Source organism: Anolis sagrei, chromosome 5 (assembly GCF_037176765.1).
Source record: "Anolis sagrei isolate rAnoSag1 chromosome 5, rAnoSag1.mat, whole genome shotgun sequence".
Classification (NCBI taxonomy): Eukaryota; Metazoa; Chordata; class Lepidosauria; order Squamata; family Dactyloidae; genus Anolis; species Anolis sagrei.
In genome coordinates, this window is record NC_090025.1 from 182,061,654 (window position 1) to 182,082,006 (window position 20,353).

Here is a 20,353-nt window from a genome sequence, read left to right on the forward strand (position 1 = left end):
TTTACACTGCCATATATTTTGCCCTTAATAACGTAATGAATTGGAGGGGAAAGTGCCTTGTGCCATTTGTGGCTGAAGTACAATGCACAGAAACTGGTGAAAGTATGATGGCAAGAAATAATACTTTCCCTCAAAACTGTGAGGATAGTAAGAGTATGTCTTCATTTGATTCTGTCTATAAAGGACCAAGCAAAGATACTGATATTACGAGAGGCACAAATAAAGGATCTAATGCAGACATTGGCAGACATCTGATTGACTCAATGGTCATGTACATAATTTGTTAACATCAATGGGCAACTGAGGATGCAAAGAAACAGAGACAGAAATATCTGAATGGCTCCTAACAGAAAACACAGAGAAGTTGGTGTGTATTTAGAACATGGAAAGAGAAGAGTCCTACTGAAATCAAAGCAGCAAAATCTTTTGATATCAGTAAGACTAAAACCTATAGCACCTGGTAGGAATGTATCACAGTCAACATGAAGCCCTGGTGGAAATGTGGTGTTTGCTGTGGAGTGTGTGGTGTACCACTGTGGAACATGGGTGAACCTAAAAATATGTTATGCATTCATAAGGTACCTGAAGTTCGACAACAAGGAAACTAGAGTAATAATTGACTGGTTGTCTTTTGGGACATGTGGACAATGTTTGTTGAGCAAATTCAAGTATTAGGAGGGGTATTAATATTTTACTGTAGAATAGAAATCATAACTGAATTTGGTACAAAAGGCCATGAATTTTGCTGATCTTGATCTTGCAATAACATGACAAATTACTTCAAAAATTTGTTTAAAGATATCTTGTGGCTAAAATGTTCTAAAATGGAAGAGTTGAAAATGTATATAATTCATCAATTTCTAAAAGTAACTCTTCCACAGGATCCAAAAGGTCTGAAGCTCTGCAAAGGCCAGCCTCACAGAGCTTGTCTGAGCAACTATTGAGAGGTCTCCCACATCTTTCAGCCACATCTAGATATAAATGGCAATACAAATTAGGGTTCCAGTCTTTCGTATTTTGGATATGATACGAGGATATGATGCAGTTTGTACAAAAATGCATACAGAGGCTGGAATTTTGTTGTGTAATCCGAACTTGAAAAGGCTCATTGAATACACAGAATGGAACAATGAACCAACACATATGTAAATCTAATGGATTCAACAGTTCTACTCTAGTTACGACTAACTGTTACTTTTAGGTCAGATATTTCCATAGCTGTTAGTTCTGCCTCTTCCGTCATGCAAACAAGCTACCTCCTAGTTGTTCTATTGTCCAAATGTCCATGAGTAAGACACTGGTGGGGATAATTTCATGCAAGTCTTACCTACCAAACTAATGACCTTGTTGGAATAGAAAAGCACAATGTGGGAGAAAAAAACTCCGCATAAAACCCTACTCACGTGGTCATAACTTTCTCTCTCATACACACAAGTTATATTTGCACATTCTCAAAAGCTGATAGGACATTGTAATAATTATGAAGGCGCTTTGAATTCCATTCCAGGTGGAAAGAGGGATATAGACTTACATAAATAAAGAATGAATCTTTTATACTCCCTGATCAAAAAAGAAGAGGTGCCACTCCAGGAGGATATGATTTTTCATTTAAATGATTCCTTGCTCCTCTTCCACTGTGCCCATTTAAAACCTGAGGCAAGGTTTTTAGAAAAATCAAAAGCAACTTTTTATTCTCTTCTAATTTGGGTTTGCGGCCCAGAGTGCCAACGTAAAATGAGGCAACTGCAGAGCCTCCACAAGCATTGCAGTTGCCCATCTTGTGTTAGGGCATTAGCACAAAACAAACCCTAATCCACCATTGATATCTGGATCTTCTTTTTCCCGGGATCCAGTGAGTGAGAAATCACATAGGTCTGCACTGAGATGCCATGGATAGTTTTCAAAGTTAGCTCTAATATCAACATTATTTGGGGCGATTGCCCGCTATTCAATAAACCAACAATGCTCAGAGGATGCATCTGCACTCCAGAATTAATGCAGTTTGGCACCATTTTAACTGCCATGGGACAAATCTATGGAATCATGGGATTTGCAGTTGGTGAGGCAGAAAAGGCTAAAGACCTTTTAGAACTGCAACCCCATAGAACTTAACCAAGACAGTTATATCACCTCATCACACGGGTGGATTTGCCCATCACATGCTGCTTCCCTTCCACTTTCAGCATGGAGTCCTTCCTATTATGTACATCAACTTCTGGCTGGGGTCCATGCTGAAAGAGGAGAGGAAGCAGCGCACGCGATGGCAGTCACAATACAGCAGCCTTCCTAGCAATATGGAGGGGTGGGGGGAGAGAAGCTGAGTGGTGATTGCAAGGTAGGTGATACGGGACGTGGAATGACGGGTTCTCCAAGCCTCCCGCCAGGAGTCCATGCATTCGCCACGATGCAGGGTGAATCCATGGGCCTTTCTGATAAGATCAAAAGTGACATCAAACCACATTAATTCTTCTGTGTAAATGCACCCATGCAAGATACTGAAATAAGAGATCCACCAGAGGGCAGTATTCCTAGAACAGTAGGGTAGAGAAGGAGCCTCAATTTTAGAAGATTCCTTGAATGGTGGGACTCTTCACAGTTTGGGATTTACTTGTAAAATTCATATGCATTTTATTTTGCTCAGAATACAATACTTTGAGCACATAATATTTATGTGCAAAAAATTCAGTTTCCTCCAAAGTTTGCAGAGAATTGAATCCTGAACTGCATATATTGTCTTCAAAAACCAGACTTTTGAATATTTTCTTGGAGCATATAGGCATTTGTAAAGGTGACTTATTACTTTCTTTGAGAAAAAAAATTAGCAAAGCATTACATTCTGAATCTTAGTGGACTTGAAGAGATCCCGAAATGGTGGAGAACTTATTTCAGCCACTGGAGTCCGCAAAGTGTACAAAGGAACACAGGCTCCCCTGTCAGTGCTTCACAACAGCTTGCAATGCCTCCCAAGGAAGAATTAATTCACAATCATCACCAAATCATACAGCCTTATGCCTCTTCAAAACACATTGACTTTTCTGAATGAAAGCTCTACACAATGGAACCTTACTATAGGTAGGGAAGAGCCAAATCAATGCTTTAATGAGATTTAATAAATCTGTAAATTTGAGAAGGGCATATCTCAACACAGATTTTTGAATAGATATTCCAAACGATTTAGAAAACACTTTGTAGCCTGCACACTTTTGGGGAAAGTTAGTGGAAGTAAATGGTCATACCTTCGTTTTAACATCTAGGAGCACAAGAAGATGTATCGCTCCCACCCACCCCCCCCACCCCCAATATTCTAAATGCTGCTTCCTATGGAAAGAAGTAGTCTAAAGAGCTATTTACTTCTTATTTACTATTTCCTTGCAAGATGTGCTAAACACCCCTAACATCAATCTGTGGTGCACATTTTTAGTATACCAATTCTATTGATAGCTTAGCCATATTGTCCCCTTATACTATATCATTAACGCCACATTTTTAGCGCCTTCCCACTAGTGTACACATTAACATTTGAATTTCAAATGAAAAATTGGGTTTTTGAGTTTGGGGAAATGTTGCTGACACAGTTCTGAGCGTATTCTGCATTTTAAAAAATCATGGATATTTTGCACAAAAGACAGAATTTTCTGCACAGAAAGTGTACGCCCAGAATAAATCCCGATCTACAAGTAGTCCTCAAGAAAAATGCTTAAATTATTAGTTTTTCTCTCACAAGAATGAAATCTACCAAGATCTGCATCTCCGTTCTCAGCTGGGTTCAGGCAGCATCTAGCAGAGCAGAATGAAATGCAGTAAAGCAATGTAGGATCCATAAGACTTATAAGTAATGCTTACGTACTGAAGCTGAGCTAGAGGGACCACTGTTTTGCTGAGAAATGAATGAGATAGGTAAGGATCAAGCAGGATTTATTTTTTCCCTCTGGCAATCATAAAAATGATCTCCCATGTGCAGCCTTAGCATCCAAAAGTGTGGAAAAAAAGAAGAAATTGAGGGAAGCATGGCTGATGTGCTAACTTACAGCTGCTGCTTGACATGATTGCATTATGCTACAGCTTTTGTAAGCAACTAATTACAAGTAACTAATTAATTATTCAGGAAATGTCCTAATGATAAATAAGCCACACCAAAATCACATTACAACAGTAACTTAAGAACTTCAACCACTTTGCCGTGTGACTCAAAACCTTTTTTATTATGGTACCTGGAGCCGAAATCTGTGGTTTCATTTATCCACTTCCAACAAAATATAGATCTTCTAGGTCTTCCAGTGTAACACATTTTTGGGCTGGGGAATTGTGTTTATCATTATCTGTGGTTTCTGGACAAGTATCACCCATGGATAAGGGGGAATCATCCTGTTCTTTCATAAATCTGGGGCTTGTGACTTAACTAAATAATTGGGGTGGAATATCACATGATTCAATGGCTGGCTTACGCTATGCTTCATGTTCTGTTGTGGGTGTTGCGGTGACACCAACAATGTGTTTTGTACAACAGGTCAGGAGGAGTTAAACAAATTCTTTTAGTAAATTACAAAAAAAGTATAGAAAGAGAGGGGGGATTTAAATAAAGCTTTATTATTATTATTATTATTATTATTATTATTATTATTATTATTATTTGATATGTAACAATATTAGTACACAGCAAACAAGATCACGATGCTGGTTTTTGTATTTGATCACACGTCGGACCCTTGATCACACGTCGGATACATCAGGTATCTAGGATTGTGTGATGTATCGGCAAATAATGTGTGCAGATCCAAGTAGGGTGGCCTTTTGCAGCTGATAGATGGTAATTTTGTCAATGCCGATTGTTTTTAAGTGCAGACCAAGGTCTTTAGGCACTGCACCAAGTGTGCCGATCACCACCAGGACCAACTTTATTGGCTTGTGCCAGAGTCTTTGCAGTTCGATCTTTAAATCCTCATCGTATTATTAGTAGTAGTAGTAGTACTACTGCTACTTTTCAAAATTGTTACTGTAGTGGTATTTAAACCTAAATTACTTTTAAAAATCCCTTTCAGTGTTCTGGTAGATTCATATCTCATATAAATAACAGCAGCTGTCACAGATCATTTTATTTCAGCAAGACTAAAAATGCTAAAGGTACCCGATTCAGTCTAATCTGGGAAGCTAAGCAAAGTCAGTCCTGGTTAATACATGGATGGGAGACTGCCAATGAATACCAGGTGCTGTATGCTCTATTTCAGATAAAGAAAGTGCCAAAACCATGCTTAAGCATTTCTTGCCTAAGAAAATCCTATGAAATTGATGCGGTTACAAAAAGACGACAGGCAACTTGAAGGCACACATGGAAGGATCGCAATAGGAAAAGAGGGAGACAACATTATATGTAGATGTAGTCGAACAAAGAAACCATGGCCCTGAATTTGTAAGACGGGATAGTTGATAACTAGGAACCTTGAAGTTCCTCATTCACAGGACCACTATAAGTCAAAGCTGACGTGATGGCACATTAATAGCAATGATTCCAAACAAAATATTTCTGACATTTTCTATACTGCATCTCAATAATTCAAAGAGATGCACATTATCTCGTCTCATTTTGCAGTGGCCCTGTATGCTATTATTAACCCCATAATGAACTGGGGGTTGGAGCTAACTAAGCAAGAGCAGGAGAACATTATTTATGGCCACTTAGCAAATTCACAACTCATATACAAGCCCTATAGAGGGTAAATGTATATGCCAAGCTATGGCAATGTGTACAGGCTCTCTTGCTCTGGTGTATCATCCACCTCTTTCAGACAGACATCCCATTCATGTAATGAAGACAACGCAAAACACCAATACATGATATTGCCTCCATTTCCCACTAGAATGCTCTAAATCAAAGCTAAATATCCCTAAATGAACACTATGTTCACTAAATAAGGAGGACTGTGGCTTTGACACTAATGCAGTTGCAGTTCAACAGCTTGCCAAGTTTTCAAATGAGAAATAACCACTTTTATAGTTGCTCTTTTTGCACTTTAATACGATTCTGACATGGACTCCCATGCACACAGACAACTTATTTCGCAATGCAGTAAGCCTGAAACTTCTTCAAGACTTTAGGGCTTGGGACTTACTGCAGGAAGCTCAAACCAAGGGGGCATCATATGAACTTGCATGCCAAGCTGAGTCTGCAAGCAGATGCATTAGTAGATAGGGATTAAGGACACTTTGGTTAAGACACTCCAACCAAGCATGTTCCAGACCAATTGATGTCAATATAAGGCAACCCTTAGGAAATCAGTACGAATGAAGGTTCCTTCAATTTGGCTGAACTGTGTCTACATTTTTCTCCTCAAAAGTGAATCTCCATAAAGGTGAAAATGGATTATTTTAACCTGCTCCCTGAACACTTGGACTGGGTAGAGAATTCAACACAGCTCTCTCTTTCTCCATTTCCTAATTCTCCCCTTCACAACACCCATCCCAGATTGCAAGAAATATTAATTGGGGCCGCTGAGTTATGATTTTCAGCCTAGTCCTATCCATTAGCAAAAGAGCATACCCAGTTCCTTATGCAGAATGTTTCCATGCTAACCAAGACCTTCGAAGTTTGCTTCTGTTCGCCATCGAAACGCAAAGGGTGGCCATGAATTGTGAACATATCACATTCTCTCTCTACTAAGATTGACTTGCAAACAGAAATATATAGGGTTGGGCTGTGAGGCAAAACTGCACAGTGCCTACTAAATACCTATGAACAAGACATGACGTTGTACATATTTACTGAGAAGCGGACAAAATTGATTTCAGAGGGACTTGGGCTCTCTGCATAAATGTGCATAAGGCAGCAACCTTAACAATTTAAGACCCTTTCCAAAGCTAGGATGCTCCAACTTAAAGGCTGTTGGGCGTGCAGAAGTATTTGAGCGCTGAAGTTCGGGGGAGTGCTAATCCAATGCTCAAAAAGTAGCTGCTGGAACTCCCTCGGTAACACACACTTATTCAAGGAAGGAATGCCTATTTCGACAAAAAGCCATTTTGATAAACAGGCACGTTCTGGAATTCCTCCCCACACCTCAGGAGTCCTTCAGACTGGCATGCAAATTGTTTGGTGGGGGGAAGAAAATCCTATTGCCTCAGAGGCCCCTGCTACATTTGAATTGTTTGACAGGTTAAGGGAAATCATAATTAAAGAGGGAGAGAGATGGAGACAGACACATGGAATAATAGCCATGCAGCGTGGCAAGCCAAGAAGAAGCAGGAGCCATTGCATTTCAAAAACTCTGGTGAGTTTTTAATTGCCAGGATTGCATTGTGCGCCACCCCAATGCTCCATTGCCTCCATTATGTTCCCTAGCTCTGTGCCATTCATCTCCCCTCATACCCTCCCTACACTTTCAGATACAAACACAACAAAGTGATCGCAACTCCGTAACACCCAGGACTTCACCCTGCCACCTTTTGCCATTCGGAACATGGGACTTTTTGTCTACTTCACGCTAATTGCTGTCATCCTCAAGCAAGGACATTTTGTTTTCAAAACCACACACATGCACACCGCCAGCACTCTCTCCCTCACAAGACCACCACATTTCTGCCATACTTGCTGGGAACTTTGGGTGCAGCTTTGAAGAAAGAGGAGGGTAGGGTAGGGTACAGATTAGGGTAAGGTGGCATTTTTTGCAGCTAGATATGCCATCACATAACTAGCACCCAGTGGCGCAATGGGTTAAACCCTTGTGCTGGCAGGACTAAAGACTGACAGGTCAGAGGTTTGAATCTAGGGAGAGCACGGATGAGCTCCATCTGTCAGCTCCAGCTCCCCATGTGGGAACATGAGAGAAACCTCCCACAAGGATTTTTTTTCATGTCAGGAGCAACTTGAGGAACTGCAAATCCTACAAGGATGGCAAAACATCAAAACATCCGGGCATCCCCTGGGCAACGTCCTTGCAGATGGCCAATTCTCTCACACCAGAAGCGACTTGCAGTTTCTCAAGTTGTTCCACACACACAAAAAAACAAAACAAAAACCTAACACCAGCTCAGAAGAAAGAAATTGGTTCTGCCAAGAATGACAAAAGGCTTCCTCCTCACTTTCCGCCCTCCCCTCCTTGTCACCTCCTCTATTTCTGAAAAGCCATTTGGTTTCGGGCCTAAAAGCTTGTTTCTCTGTTCATTGGCCCACATCTTCTCTATATCCTCCAGCTCTCAGAGGGATAGGAAGTGCAAACATCTCTCTCTGTCTTCCTCATATATATATATATATATATATATATCCATCCCACGCCAAGAACTCAAGTGTGGCTGTTTTCTTTAAAGTCTGTCACCCATAAACTGTTTAATACACCACTTTTCCCCCTCCCATTTTCCTTCCACCTCCCCCCCCCCCCCTCTGCCCCTTTCCAAACTGAATGCGGTGCTGCTGGAAGCCAATTTGATTCTCTCCTCCCCTCCTTTCTTCCAATGCAGCTGTAAGACTCAGAGAGATACTGACATTTTTCCACTCTTATCAGTTTAATTACAGTTACCATGGCAGCAAAGTGCTAGTGGTTGGCAAAGGCCAACAAGAGATTTGCAAGAGTGAGCTCAATTTTGATGCAGTTCACATGCAAAAAAAAGAAAAAAAAAGGGGAGAAAAATTAATACACACACATTCTCACCCACATAGACAGACACAGGAGCAGGACAGAGGAAACACACACTTTAACAACAAAGACCCCTCCTCTTTTGTATCTCTAACACAATTCTGGCTCTTCTCATCACCCCTGCCAGAGCCAGGCAAGGACAGCCTGTGCCTTGGCTTTGTTGTCCTAGTTATTAGTATTAGTAATGCGGCAGGGAGAAGGGGAAAAGAAAGAGATCCATCACAATTCCTAAATCAGATCAGGAGGGGTTGTGTTTGGAGATCCCCGACCCAAGGCGTTTGCAGAAAACACCATCCTGTCCAACAGGACAGTTCAGGACAGGCTTGGATGGATGGCCAAAGGGTAGCTTTGCTTTCCCCCTGTTCCTCCCTCGAAATAGATATATAGAGTATAGACACACACATATAGACACAGGGATGCTAGAGGGAGGGAGAGACGGACAGACAACTCACACACCCGAAGACGCGATGACAACAACCTTACCAAAACTTTTCTCCTTTTTCTGCATGAGGGGATGGCAGGGACTTCCCAGGGAGCTGCTTCGCTTTGAGCCCAGGCAAGGCAATGGGCAAGCAGGCCAGCCTCCCCAGCCCCCTCTTCCTCCCCGTGTGGGTCCAGTGGAAGAGGAGAGTGCTGGACACCGGGGAAGGAAGGAGGCGAAAGAGAGAAGAGAAAGAGGAGGGAGAGAAGGGCTATTGTGCAGAGAGAAGCACTTGGGAAGAAGGCGACGCTTGGGCTGCGAGGAAAAGCCGCGCGCACTCGCTTTCTCTCTCACACACACAGCCACAGACACACACGCAGGACGCCTTTGCCAGCGTGAAGTCCTCTTAGGGAAATCCGTGTGTGTGAGAGAGAGTGATGATAGTGGCGAAAGGAGGACAGATCCCGGTGGCTCCCTGAACTCTCTTCTTTCCCGATCTCGGGGTTTGGAAGGAAGAGCCATGCCACAATAGTAGGAGGAAACATCCCAGCCAGAAAGGAAGGATTGGGGCTGGAGATCAGAGAGAGAGAGAGAGAAGAGAGACGAGTAAAGAGTAGGAAGAGATCTCCATGACAAAAGCCGGGGAGGCTGCTTTCCAAGCTCCGATCTTTCTCCAAATTGATCGCGAATGGAGAGGGCAGGAAGGGCTCAACATTGCGCCCTGTCCACACCGTTTCGAGCCTCTTTATGAAAGAGTTGGGGTTTGGAAAGAAGAGAAAGGGAACCCGGTTCCTATCTAGAGGAGAGGGGGAAAGGGTTGGAAGGAAGGCGAGGAAGGAAAGCAGCTGCTCTCTTTCTCTCTCTCTCTCGCCACGGCGTTGGAGAGGCGCGCTCGCCGCTTCGGGGCAGGAAAAGGCCAGCCTGGGCTCCATTGTTTGACTTTGTTCCAACTAGCCACGCCAAGCGGGCCCTTCCTTCCCCAAAGTCCGAGCCAGGACTCTCCGGTGCCCGGCCAAAACCAGACGAGTCAAAAGCGCACACACACACCTCCCCAAAGTGCTTCCAGCCCAAAGTTGCAGGGCAGCAAGAGGAAAGAGGAAGAAAGGAGGAGAGAGGGGTGGGTATGGTATGGGGGCCAGGAGGGGGAAAGAGAGGAAGCCCCAAGCCCCACATCCTGACCCAGAGCCCTCCCTTCCCGCCTCAGGCTCCCACTGGCCCCAACTTACCTTCTCCACTCGACACGGGCAAAGTCACTTCGGGACCCCTAGATGCCACTTTCGAGGCGCTCTCCTTGGGGAAGGACAGAGATTGCGCGCAGCATGGTCGGAGGGGGAAAGAAGAGAAAGAGAAAAGAGGAGGGAGGGAAGGGAAGGAAGGAAGGAAGGATGGAGAGAGGAGAGGAAGGAAGGGAAGAGAAGAGAGGGAAGGAAGGGGAGAGAGGAAAAGAAGGAGGGAAGGTAAGGGAAGAGAGGAAAGGATGGAAGGAAAGAGAGGAAAGGAAGGAATGGAAGTAAGGAAGGGAAGAGAGGAAGGAAGGAAAGAAAGAAGGAAAGAGAGGAAAGGAAGGAATGGAAGTAAGGAAGGGAAGAGAGGAAAGGAAGGAAGGAAAGAAAGAAAGAAGGAAAGAGAGGAAAGGAAGGAATGGAAGTAAGGAAGGGAAGAGAGGAAAGGAAGGAATGGAAGTAAGAAAGGGAAGAGAGGAAGAAAGGAAGGGAAGAGAGGAAGGAAGGAAGGAGAGGAAAGGAAGGAATGGAAATAAGAAAGGGAAGAGAGGAAGAAAGGAAGGGAAGAGAGGAAGGAAGGGAAGAGGAAGGAAGGAAAGAGAGGAAAGGATAGAAGGGAAGAGAGGAAAGGAAGGAGTTGAGCGGACGCGGAGAGAAGGAGGGGCGCAGAAAGAGGGCGCCTGCTTCTCTTCCCCCCAAAAACTAAAGAAACGGAGCCCCAGCTACAGGTGGCCTTTCTAGGGAAGGGGGACAAGGATGCCTGTGGGTTTAGGCTCAAGCCAAAGGAAGCCTTGGAAATCGGGACCGAGAGAGAGAGAGAAGGAAAGAAGAGAGAGGGAGGAGGGAAGGAGGGAGGAGAGAAAGAACTTACCTAAAGCAGCAGCGTGCTTTGAGCCGAGCTGGAAGAAGTCAGGGGCTGAACCAACTGCAGGACGCAATCCCTTAACCAGCCAGACATAATACAGCAAAGGGGGGGAGAAAGGTCACTCGTGTTCTCGGCGTGGAGTGGGATTTGGAGAAGCAGGAGAGGAGCTGAGGAACTGGCGTCCGGTAGCAGGCTATTTACCTCCTTCCTCTCTCTCTCTCTCTCTCTCTCTCTCACGCACGCACACACAGCCCCCCTCCTCTCTCCCCCAACCCCCTCCTTCCCTCCTTCCCCTCCTCCTCGTCGCCCCCCGCCTCCCTCTCGCAAGCCGCAAAGCCCGCTCGCCACAGCGCAAAGCAGCCCGGAGACAGATTGGGCTTTGTCGCTCACCCCCCCCCCCCCCCCCAGTGAACAGTTTACGAGGCGGCGAGTTCAAGTCGGAGGAAAGCAGCTGCAGGCGCCAGGCACGAGCCACCAAGCTGGGATTGGGGGGGGGGGGAGGGAGGGAGAAGCCCCCCACTCAAATCCCCTTCTCTCTGCAAGAAATCCCTGCCACATTCCCAGGAGACGAGAGGGCCGCTCTCCCTTCCCCCAAAGTTGGGAGCCCAAGAGCTCCTTCGTGGCGCCTGTCACTTTCCTCCCACGTGGAGCCCCCCATTGAAGGCTGGGTTTCCCCCTTTGGGAAGAGAGGCCCTTGGGCTTCCTAGGAAGGGAAGGGTTGGAGATGGGAAAGGGATCCTAAAAGAGAAGCCTTTCTTTGTGTTGTCGAAGGCTCTCATGGCCGGAATCACTAGGTTGCTGCGAGTTTTCCGGGCTGTATGGCTAGGTTCCAGAAGCATTCTCTCCTGACGTTTCGCCCACATCTATGGCAGGCATGCTTAGAGGTTGTGAGGTCAGTTGGAAACTAGGTTTATATATCTGTGGAAGGTCCAACTCTTGTCTGTCGAAGGCAAGTGTGAATGTTGCAGTTGGCCTCCTTGATTAGACTACCCAGAGAAGCCATGGAAATCCACACAAGCATGTGGGCAATTGCAACAGAAAGGAGGAAGCCATGAAAATGAACAAAATCTGGCGACCAGTATTTAAAAAACCCACCAGAATCAAAATAGTAAATAAAGAACAACACTCTGAAAACAGGGGACTTCCAGACAGGAAACAATGAGGGCCATCTAACACCCAGGAAGGAATCAGCCAGGCCTTGAAGCTGCAAGGCTTTTTGGTGTTAATCAAGGCATTCACACTTGCCTCTCACATATATACCAAACCATACGAAAATGATCTTAAATAATATAAAGGCTTGAAGCTGCAAGGCTTTGCAATGCTAATCAAGGTGGCCAATTGCAACATTCACACTTGCCTCCAACAGACAAGAGTTCTTTCTCCCACCCTGGACCTTCCACAGATATATAAACCTCCCTTGTTTACCTCCCAACAAATGATTCTCCCAGGCAGTAAGAAGCCAGACCTTGAAACTGCTAGGCCATTCAATGCTAATCAAGGTGGCCAGTTGCAGCATCCACACCTACCTCAAATGGACAAGAGTTCTATCTCCCACCCTGGACATTTCACAAATATATAAACTCCATTTTCCTAGTTTCTAATAGGCCTCACAACCTCTGAGGATGCCTGCCCTAGATGCAGGCAAAATGTCAGGAGAGAATGCTTCTGGAACATGGCCACACAGCCTGGAAAACTCACAGCAACCCTGAAGCCTTTCCTCACTCCCCCATCCCTTAAAACTTAGAAATCCAGACTTGGAAGAGGCACAAGGGCCACCCAGTTCAACCCTTCCCTCTTTCAGGGAAATACAACCAAAGCATTCCTGACAGATGGCCCTCCACGCCTCTGCTGAAAAACCTCCACAGAAGGGGACTCCAACACACTAAAGCACCACATTCCACTGTTGAACAACAGCTCTTCCTGCCAGGAAGTTCTTCCTAATGTTTAGGTGGGATCTCTCTTCTCTACAATGTGAATCCATTGCTCTGTTTCCTAGTCTCTGGAGCAGCAGAAAACCACCTTGGCTTCTTCTTATACATCCTTTCAAAGGACCTTTTGGGGACTAGTTCAGGAATTGCAACAGGGAGGTTTTGAAGAAGGGGTAGAACAGGTTTGGGCCAACTTGGGGACCTCTAGGTGTTTTGGACTTCAACTCCCACCATTCCTAACAGCCTCAGACCCCTTCCTTTTCCCCCTCAGCCGCTTAAGCGGCTGAGGGGGAAAAGGAAGGGGCCTGAGGCTGTTAGGAATGGTGGGAGTTGAAGTCCAAAACATCTAGAGGTCCCCAAGTTGGCCCAGGCCTGCTCTAGACATCCACCAAGGCTGGATGCTCTCAACCTGAGCTAAGTTTCAGGCCCGGGATTGAAAGCATACACATTTCAGTGCAGTGCTGGATGCTGCTCCCTCTCACAAAATATTAAGAGATGGGGCTTCCTATCCCCCCCCTTCCCGACCCCACGTAGAGCCTCCTTCTGGTGTAAATAACCCCCCACCTCCCCCCAGGCGCCTTCCCTTTTGAAAAGAGTCAACCCTACAGCTGGGAGAGGGGAAAAAAGGGGGGAAGAAACCGATTAAGAATTTGCCAGCGCCTTTTGCCAGACTTCAAAGCGACCCTCGCTTGCCTGCCATTAAGAGCCTCACACCAAGATTGCCACAAAGGTTTTTTTCCCCCTCCTTAAAGATGTCAGAATCCCCCATCCCTTAAAGAGAAAATGAATGACACCCATTATGAGAAAAGGTGCTTTGCAAAGCTTTTGAAGCCTAGGAGGGGTTTGTCATCAGCCTGGCTCTTCCTAAGGCCAGATAATGCACCAACCCTAATAAATAATAATAATAATAATAATAATAATAATAATAATAATAATATACATCACACAGTTCTAGACACTTGGAAAGTGTCTGAGGTGTGATCCAATACAACAGCCAGCAGAGTGATCTTGTCTGCTGTGGACTCATCTTGATGTGTTTCAAATAACAACAACAACAACAACAGAATATTAATAGCAATCACAACAATAATAAGCAGCAAGAAATGGAAGGCACAAATGTCCAAGTGGGGCTTACCCCCTCCTCCCTTATGGGACTTATGTTACATACCAAACTATACAAAAACTAAGCCTTGAACCTGTATAGCTTTGCAATGCTAATCAAAGTGATTAATTGCAACATTCACACTTGCCTCCAACAGACAAGAGTTCTTTCTCCCACCTTGTACATTCCACAGATATATAAACCACAATTTCCTAGTTTCCAACAGACGTCACAACCTCTGAGGATGCCTGCCATAGATGTGGGCGAAACGTCAGGAGAGAGTGCTTCTGGGACATGTCCATACAACCTGGAAAACCCACAGCAACCCAGTATAAAGCCACTCAGGCAGGACTTGTGGTGCAGCTACACTGTAGAATTAATGTAGTTTCAGACCACTTTAACCTCCATGTCTCAATGCTATGGAATCCTGGGAGTTGTAGTTTTACAAGTTCTTTAGTTTCTTGTAAAACTGGTGTTTCACCAAACTACAGCTCCCAGGATTGCATAGCATGGAGCCATGGCAGTTAAAGCAGTGTCATTCATTCTACACACACAAACACAAAATCACTACAACACTTCCTCCCCCTTCTGTTTGTGTTTTGGGCTCAAAAGAATGGGCATGTAGCAGCACAAACACTAATGTCAATATTTATATATATACATTGCACTTCTATGTGTTTAGATATATTTGCATTACTGTAATTAGTGGACACTGGTCTTTTTAGTTCCAAGGGAACCCATTTTCCTTTGCATGCAGTGGCACACCCTTCCACCCCCAATCCCCTTTCAATCTACATTGTAGTATGAATTGAACTGGGTTGCTGTGAATTTTCTGGACTGTATTGTCATGTTCCAGAAGCATTCTCTCCTGACGTTTCACCCACATCTATGGCAGGCATCCTCAGAGGTTGTGAGTTCTGTTGGAAACTAGGAAAATAGGGTTTATATATCTGTGGAATGTCTAGGGTGAGAGAAAGAAGTCTTGAATGTTGGAGGCAAGTGTTAAGGTCGCAACTGGCCACCATGATGAGCATTGAATGGCTCATCTTGCCCAGTTTCCAACAGACCTCACAATTTCTGAGGATGCCTGCCATAGATGCAGGTGAAGTGTCAGGAGAGAATGCTTCTGGAACATGGCTAGACAGCCTGGAAAACTCACAACAACTCAGGCCCCTTCCACACAGATGAATAAAATCCCACATTATCTGCTTTGAACTGGGATATATGGCAGTGTGGACTCAGATAACCCAGTTCAAAGTAGATATTCTGGGTTATATGGAAGCAGATATTCTGGGTTATGTGTGGAAGGGCCCTTAGTGATTCCAGCCATGGTAGCCTTTGACAACAGTGTGAATGCAGTTCGACACCTATTTAACTGCAAGGACTCAATGCTATGGAATGGTAGGAGTTGTAGTTCGTTTAAGCAGCAGCACTATATTGGGTAGAGAGAAGGCTAAAGGCCTTCTGAAACTACAACTCCCAGGATTCAGTAGCACTAAGCCATGGAGGTGAAAGTGGAGTCAAAGTGCATACGTTCTACAATGTGAGTGCACCTTTGGTGTGTAGGCACACACACTCCACTCCCTCCAAATCAGGGTTGGGCTCAAGAGGCAACAAGGCAAAGGGCGGCACACCCTTTCACCTCCGGTTCCCTTTCGACCGGTGGGGGGGGGGGGCAATCTTGGAAAGTGGAATTCACATGGGAATTCCAGACAAGAAATAATCAAGACCAGCCAATCACCTCCCAACAAAGGATCCCCCCCGGCAGTAAGCAGCCAGACCTTGAAACTGCAAGGCCATTAAATACTAATCAAAGTGACCAATTGCAACATCCACACTTGCCTCCACCAGACAAGAGTTCTTTCTCCCACCTTGGACCTTCCACAGATATATAAAACTACCTTGCTTATATCAACAAATGACTCCCCCAGGAAGTAAGAAGCCAGATCTTGAAGCTGCAAGGCCATTAAATACTAATCAACGTGGCAAATTGCAACATCCACACCTGCCTGAAACAGACAAGAGTTCTTTCTCCCACCTTGGACCTTCCACAGAAATATAAAACTATCTTGCTTATCTCAACAAATGATTCCTCCAGGCTGTAAGAAGCCATACCTTGAAGTTGCAAGGCCATTAAATACTAATCAAAGTGGTCAATTGCAACATCCACACCTGCCTGAAACAGACAAGAGTTCTTTCTCCCACCTTGGACCTTCCACAGATATATAAAACTACCTTGCTTATCTCAACAAATGATTCCCCCAGGCTGTAAGAAGCCAGACCTTGAAGCTGCAAGGGCATTACTAATCAAAATGGTCAATTGCAACATCCACACTTGCCTGAAACAGACAAGGGTTCTTTCTCCCACCCTGGACAATTCAACCCCACTTTCCTAGTTTCCAACAGAACCCACAACCTCTGAGGATGCCTGCCATAAGAGGCGAAACGTCAGGAGAAAATGCTTCCGGGACATGATCATACAGCCCGGAAAACTCACAGCAACCCTTGGAAAGTGTTTCCAGGCAGGCAGCCCTTTCCCTTTTGCCTCTCCCCTTCCAAAGGGACCTTGTCACGCGTGTTCCTCGCAACCCACGCGTTCCTCGCGAGTGGGGGCCACGCGAGAGCAGCAGAAGCAGCAGCAGCCGCCGAGCCTGCGAGGGAGAGAGGTGAGGCGCGCAGAACGGGAGAAATCAAACCAGAACAAATGGTACCGCTAATGAGGACAATTAAATTAATTAGGGGAAAGGAGATGAAATCCTCGCGTGCCATCTTCCTCCTCCTCCTCCCCCCACGCAGCCCTCCCTCCCTCCCTCCAAAGAGAAGAGAAGAGACACCTCTCCCTGTGTATGATCTGTTACCCCTCGCTGGCAACGGCTCCCTCCGTAATTCATGGCAACTGATTAGTGCATCCTATGCAAATCTTTGTTTAAATCATTCCACTAATTAAATGATGGGATGATGCCTCTGCCGACGGTGACATCATGCGCGGTAATTAGTCCTGGGTTTGGACGCCGGCGTGGAAAGAGAGAGAGAGAGAGAAAGAGAGAGAGAGAGGGACCCGGGTTCAGCCCCGACCCCAGACAGAGAGAGGAGAGGGATCCACGCGCGACACTTGGCCCCACTTTCGCGCGTGGAACAAACAAGCCCCGCGCCTCGTCGGGAAAGAGAACGGGGGCGATGATTGCAATCAAGGCTTTTTTTTAAAAGAAAGACAAAAAGAAAGAAAAAGGGGGATTGGGATGTGGGGGGGGGGGGGGTGTTTCATGGCGAGCGAGAGAGATGCCAAACCACATGTGTCAAGGAATAAAATAGAATAGTTAACATTCAGCGCCACGCCATTCATTTCCCCCTAAAATGTAATGATAATTAGATGGGTCATAAAATGCTCTTCTTTTCATTATGACTGATGAAATGCATTAAAGCTGACAGGGTATTACCTGACAGTAATTAGGTTTTGTCATGAATTAAATTATTGGAAAGCAGGCTCTTTCCCCAATCATGCCATTTACAGCACAGATATATATATATATATATATATATATATATATATATATATATAGGGATACATCACAATCACACGCACACAATTGCAAAATAAAATAAAGGCGAATGGTGAGGGGGACCCAGTTTCAAAGGCTTGAAAGAGGGGAGCAGAAAAGCATTCAAAGTGGAGACCAAGTGGACTTGCAATCCCACTTTGTATCGTCGAAGGCAATCACTAGGTTGTTGTGTGTTTTCCCGGGCTGTATGGCTGTGTTCCAGAAGCATTCTCTCCCGACGTTTCGCCCGCATCTATGGCAGGGCATCCTCAGAGGTTGTGAGGTTTACGGCAGGCATTGAGACCTCACAATCTCTGTCTGCCACTCCTGACGTTTCGCCTGCATCTATGGCAGGGCATCCTCACAAACTGTGAGGATGCCCTGCCATAGATGAAGGCGAAACGTCAGGAGAGAATGCTTCTGGAAGGTATCCGGAAAACACACAACAACCCGAATCCCACTTTGTTCAGATCGGATCGCTGGGAAAAAAGGGACATAAAGGAAGAGGGCAGGCGAAGGATTTTGGTAGACTAAGAAGTGAAATTTCCTCCCTCCAGACAAGGGCGAAAAGAGACAGAAACTGTGTTGTTGTGAGTTTTCCCGGGCCATGTTCCAGAAGCATTCTCTCTTGACGTTTTGCCTTCATCAGTTTGTGAGGATGCCCTGCCATAAATGCAGGCGAAACGTCAGGAGAGAATGCTTCTGGAACGTGGTCATACAGACGAGGAAACTCACAGCAACCCAGCGATTCATGTATGGCCATGCTCCAGAAGCATTCTCTCCTGACGTTTTGCCTGCATTTATGGCAAGGCATCCTTAGAGGTTGTGAGGATGCCCTGTCATAGATGCAGGAGAAACGTCAGGAGATAATGCTTCTGGAAAGTGGTCATATAGACGAGGAAACTCACAAGAACCCAGCGATTCATGTATGGCCATGCTCCAGAAGCATTCTCTCCTGACGTTTTGCCTGCATCTATGGCAAGGCATCCTTAGAGGTTGTGAGGATGCCCTGTCATAGATGCAGGAGAAACGTCAGGAGATAATGCTTCTGGAACGTGGTCATACAGACGAGGAAACTCACAACAACCTAGCGATTCCTGTATGGCCATGTTCCAGAAGCATTATCTCCTGACGTTTCGCCTTCATCTATGGCAAGGCATCCTAAGAGGTTGTGAGGATGCCCTGCCATAGATGCAGGCGAAACGTCAGGAGAGAATGCTTCTGGAACATGGCCATACAGCCCGGGGAAACTCACAACAACCCAGCGACAATACAGAGACTGAAACCTCTGCTTCTCTCCATCCGCTTTTCCCAAAACTCCAGACTCGCATCGCAACCCGAATTAGACCCGAATTCTCCTCGAAGCCATTTCCGGTTCTCACTGTAACCCAAAACAATCCATTGCATCCTATCTCTTATTATTATTATTGTCCCCATTTTGGACACTGAGCAGCGGGGAAAGAGGGTAAGAAACTTAACACTCTCTCCAATTTCTCGACAACATGGGTTGCTTTGAAGCCCCTACTCCTAATCTCTGTGTTTTGCAACCTGGTGCCTCTCTCTATCCCTCCCCTTCCATTTAATTTTCTCTTTACACATTTGCAAAGGTTGGATGAGAAGAAGAAGAGGGTTTTTGAAAAGACTTACCTTTGTGCAAGGAAAGCTTCCTGCAGAAAAAAAAAATACAAGCTGAAAGAAGTCTTCAAGTTTGTCGCCGCTGGGACACTTTGGTCCTTCCCCTCCCAAAAAATATAAATAAAGAGATGCTCTCCTCTTTCTGAAGTTCCTGGATGATAGACTTGGTCTCTATCTATTTGGCCCTCCTTCCCCTCTGATGCTGGAGATAGTCCCAGAAAGAGAGAGAGAGAGAGATGGACCTTGGGCGCCTTTGAGTTGGGAGCCCAAAATCAAGAGAGGAAGAGGTTTGCTTTGGTTTCCAAAGAGAGCTCCAATTGTCCCCTTGACAAGAAGGGTGGCAAAACACGCGCAACACACCCTCAGTTCAAGAGGAAAAACTGTACTTGATCCTAGTACCACCTCCCTTCCTTCCCCAGCTTGAGTTTCAGTAGCATCAAATGGGAGCAAATCCCAGTTTTTTGCTTGCTTGCCTGCCTGCCGCCTGCCTGCTCTCTCTCTCTTTCTCTTTCTCTTTCTCTCTCTCCCTCTCCTCCCCCCTCGGTTCCCCCCTCTACTTTCTTCTTCCCCAGCTGAACACAAAAACCTGAGTGGGCCAGCCTCGCCTCCTTCAGTATTTAAACACCTCCACCAGGTCCCTAGTTAGCAGCTCTCTTTGGCTCATCCAAGAAGCTGACAAGTACGGTTAGAGGAGGCTGTACATGTTGCTCTAATGGACCTCATTAAGTTCTACTTACAGATGTTCTCTTAACATAATTGATCTGCGGTGAGTTGAGAGGACTGCAACTTATTCCCTAGCCCCCAATTATGGTTGGGTAATTAGATCCCCAACCTCCAATTTTTCACATTCACCCTTCTAACATCCCAAAATATCAAAGTATCTCTTTCTCACCAAAGCTCTCCCTCCCTCCCTTTACTGGACTCCACTCCACTCACTGTATTGACAGTTAGATCTACGCTAACCTTTGTAGTGACGCCAGTTTTAATGGCGCATTCAGTCCATTGACAGAACTCGAGTG

General features: G+C 45.4%; 1 protein-coding gene across 4 annotated transcripts in view; it reads right to left on the minus strand.

Moving 5' to 3' along the window:
* The window catches only part of LMO3 (LIM domain only 3), a 97,595-nt gene extending 77,731 nt beyond the window's left edge, over positions 1–19,864 (minus strand). Inside the window, exon 1 of one of the 4 annotated variants that reach the window (XM_060776632.2) lies at positions 19,347–19,864. Coding sequence is in view for 1 of the 4 variants with exons in the window: in XM_060776631.2 (XP_060632614.1) it covers positions 9,105–9,129 (25 nt within the window). In the remaining 3 variants the exon portion in view is untranslated. Of the gene's footprint in view, positions 1–9,104; positions 9,463–10,268; positions 10,350–11,136; positions 11,368–19,346 lie in introns of those variants that run through there. The other 3 variants (XM_060776633.2, XM_060776634.2, XM_060776631.2) reach the window with 3 other exon arrangements.
* Positions 19,865–20,353: the final 489 nt, after the last annotated feature.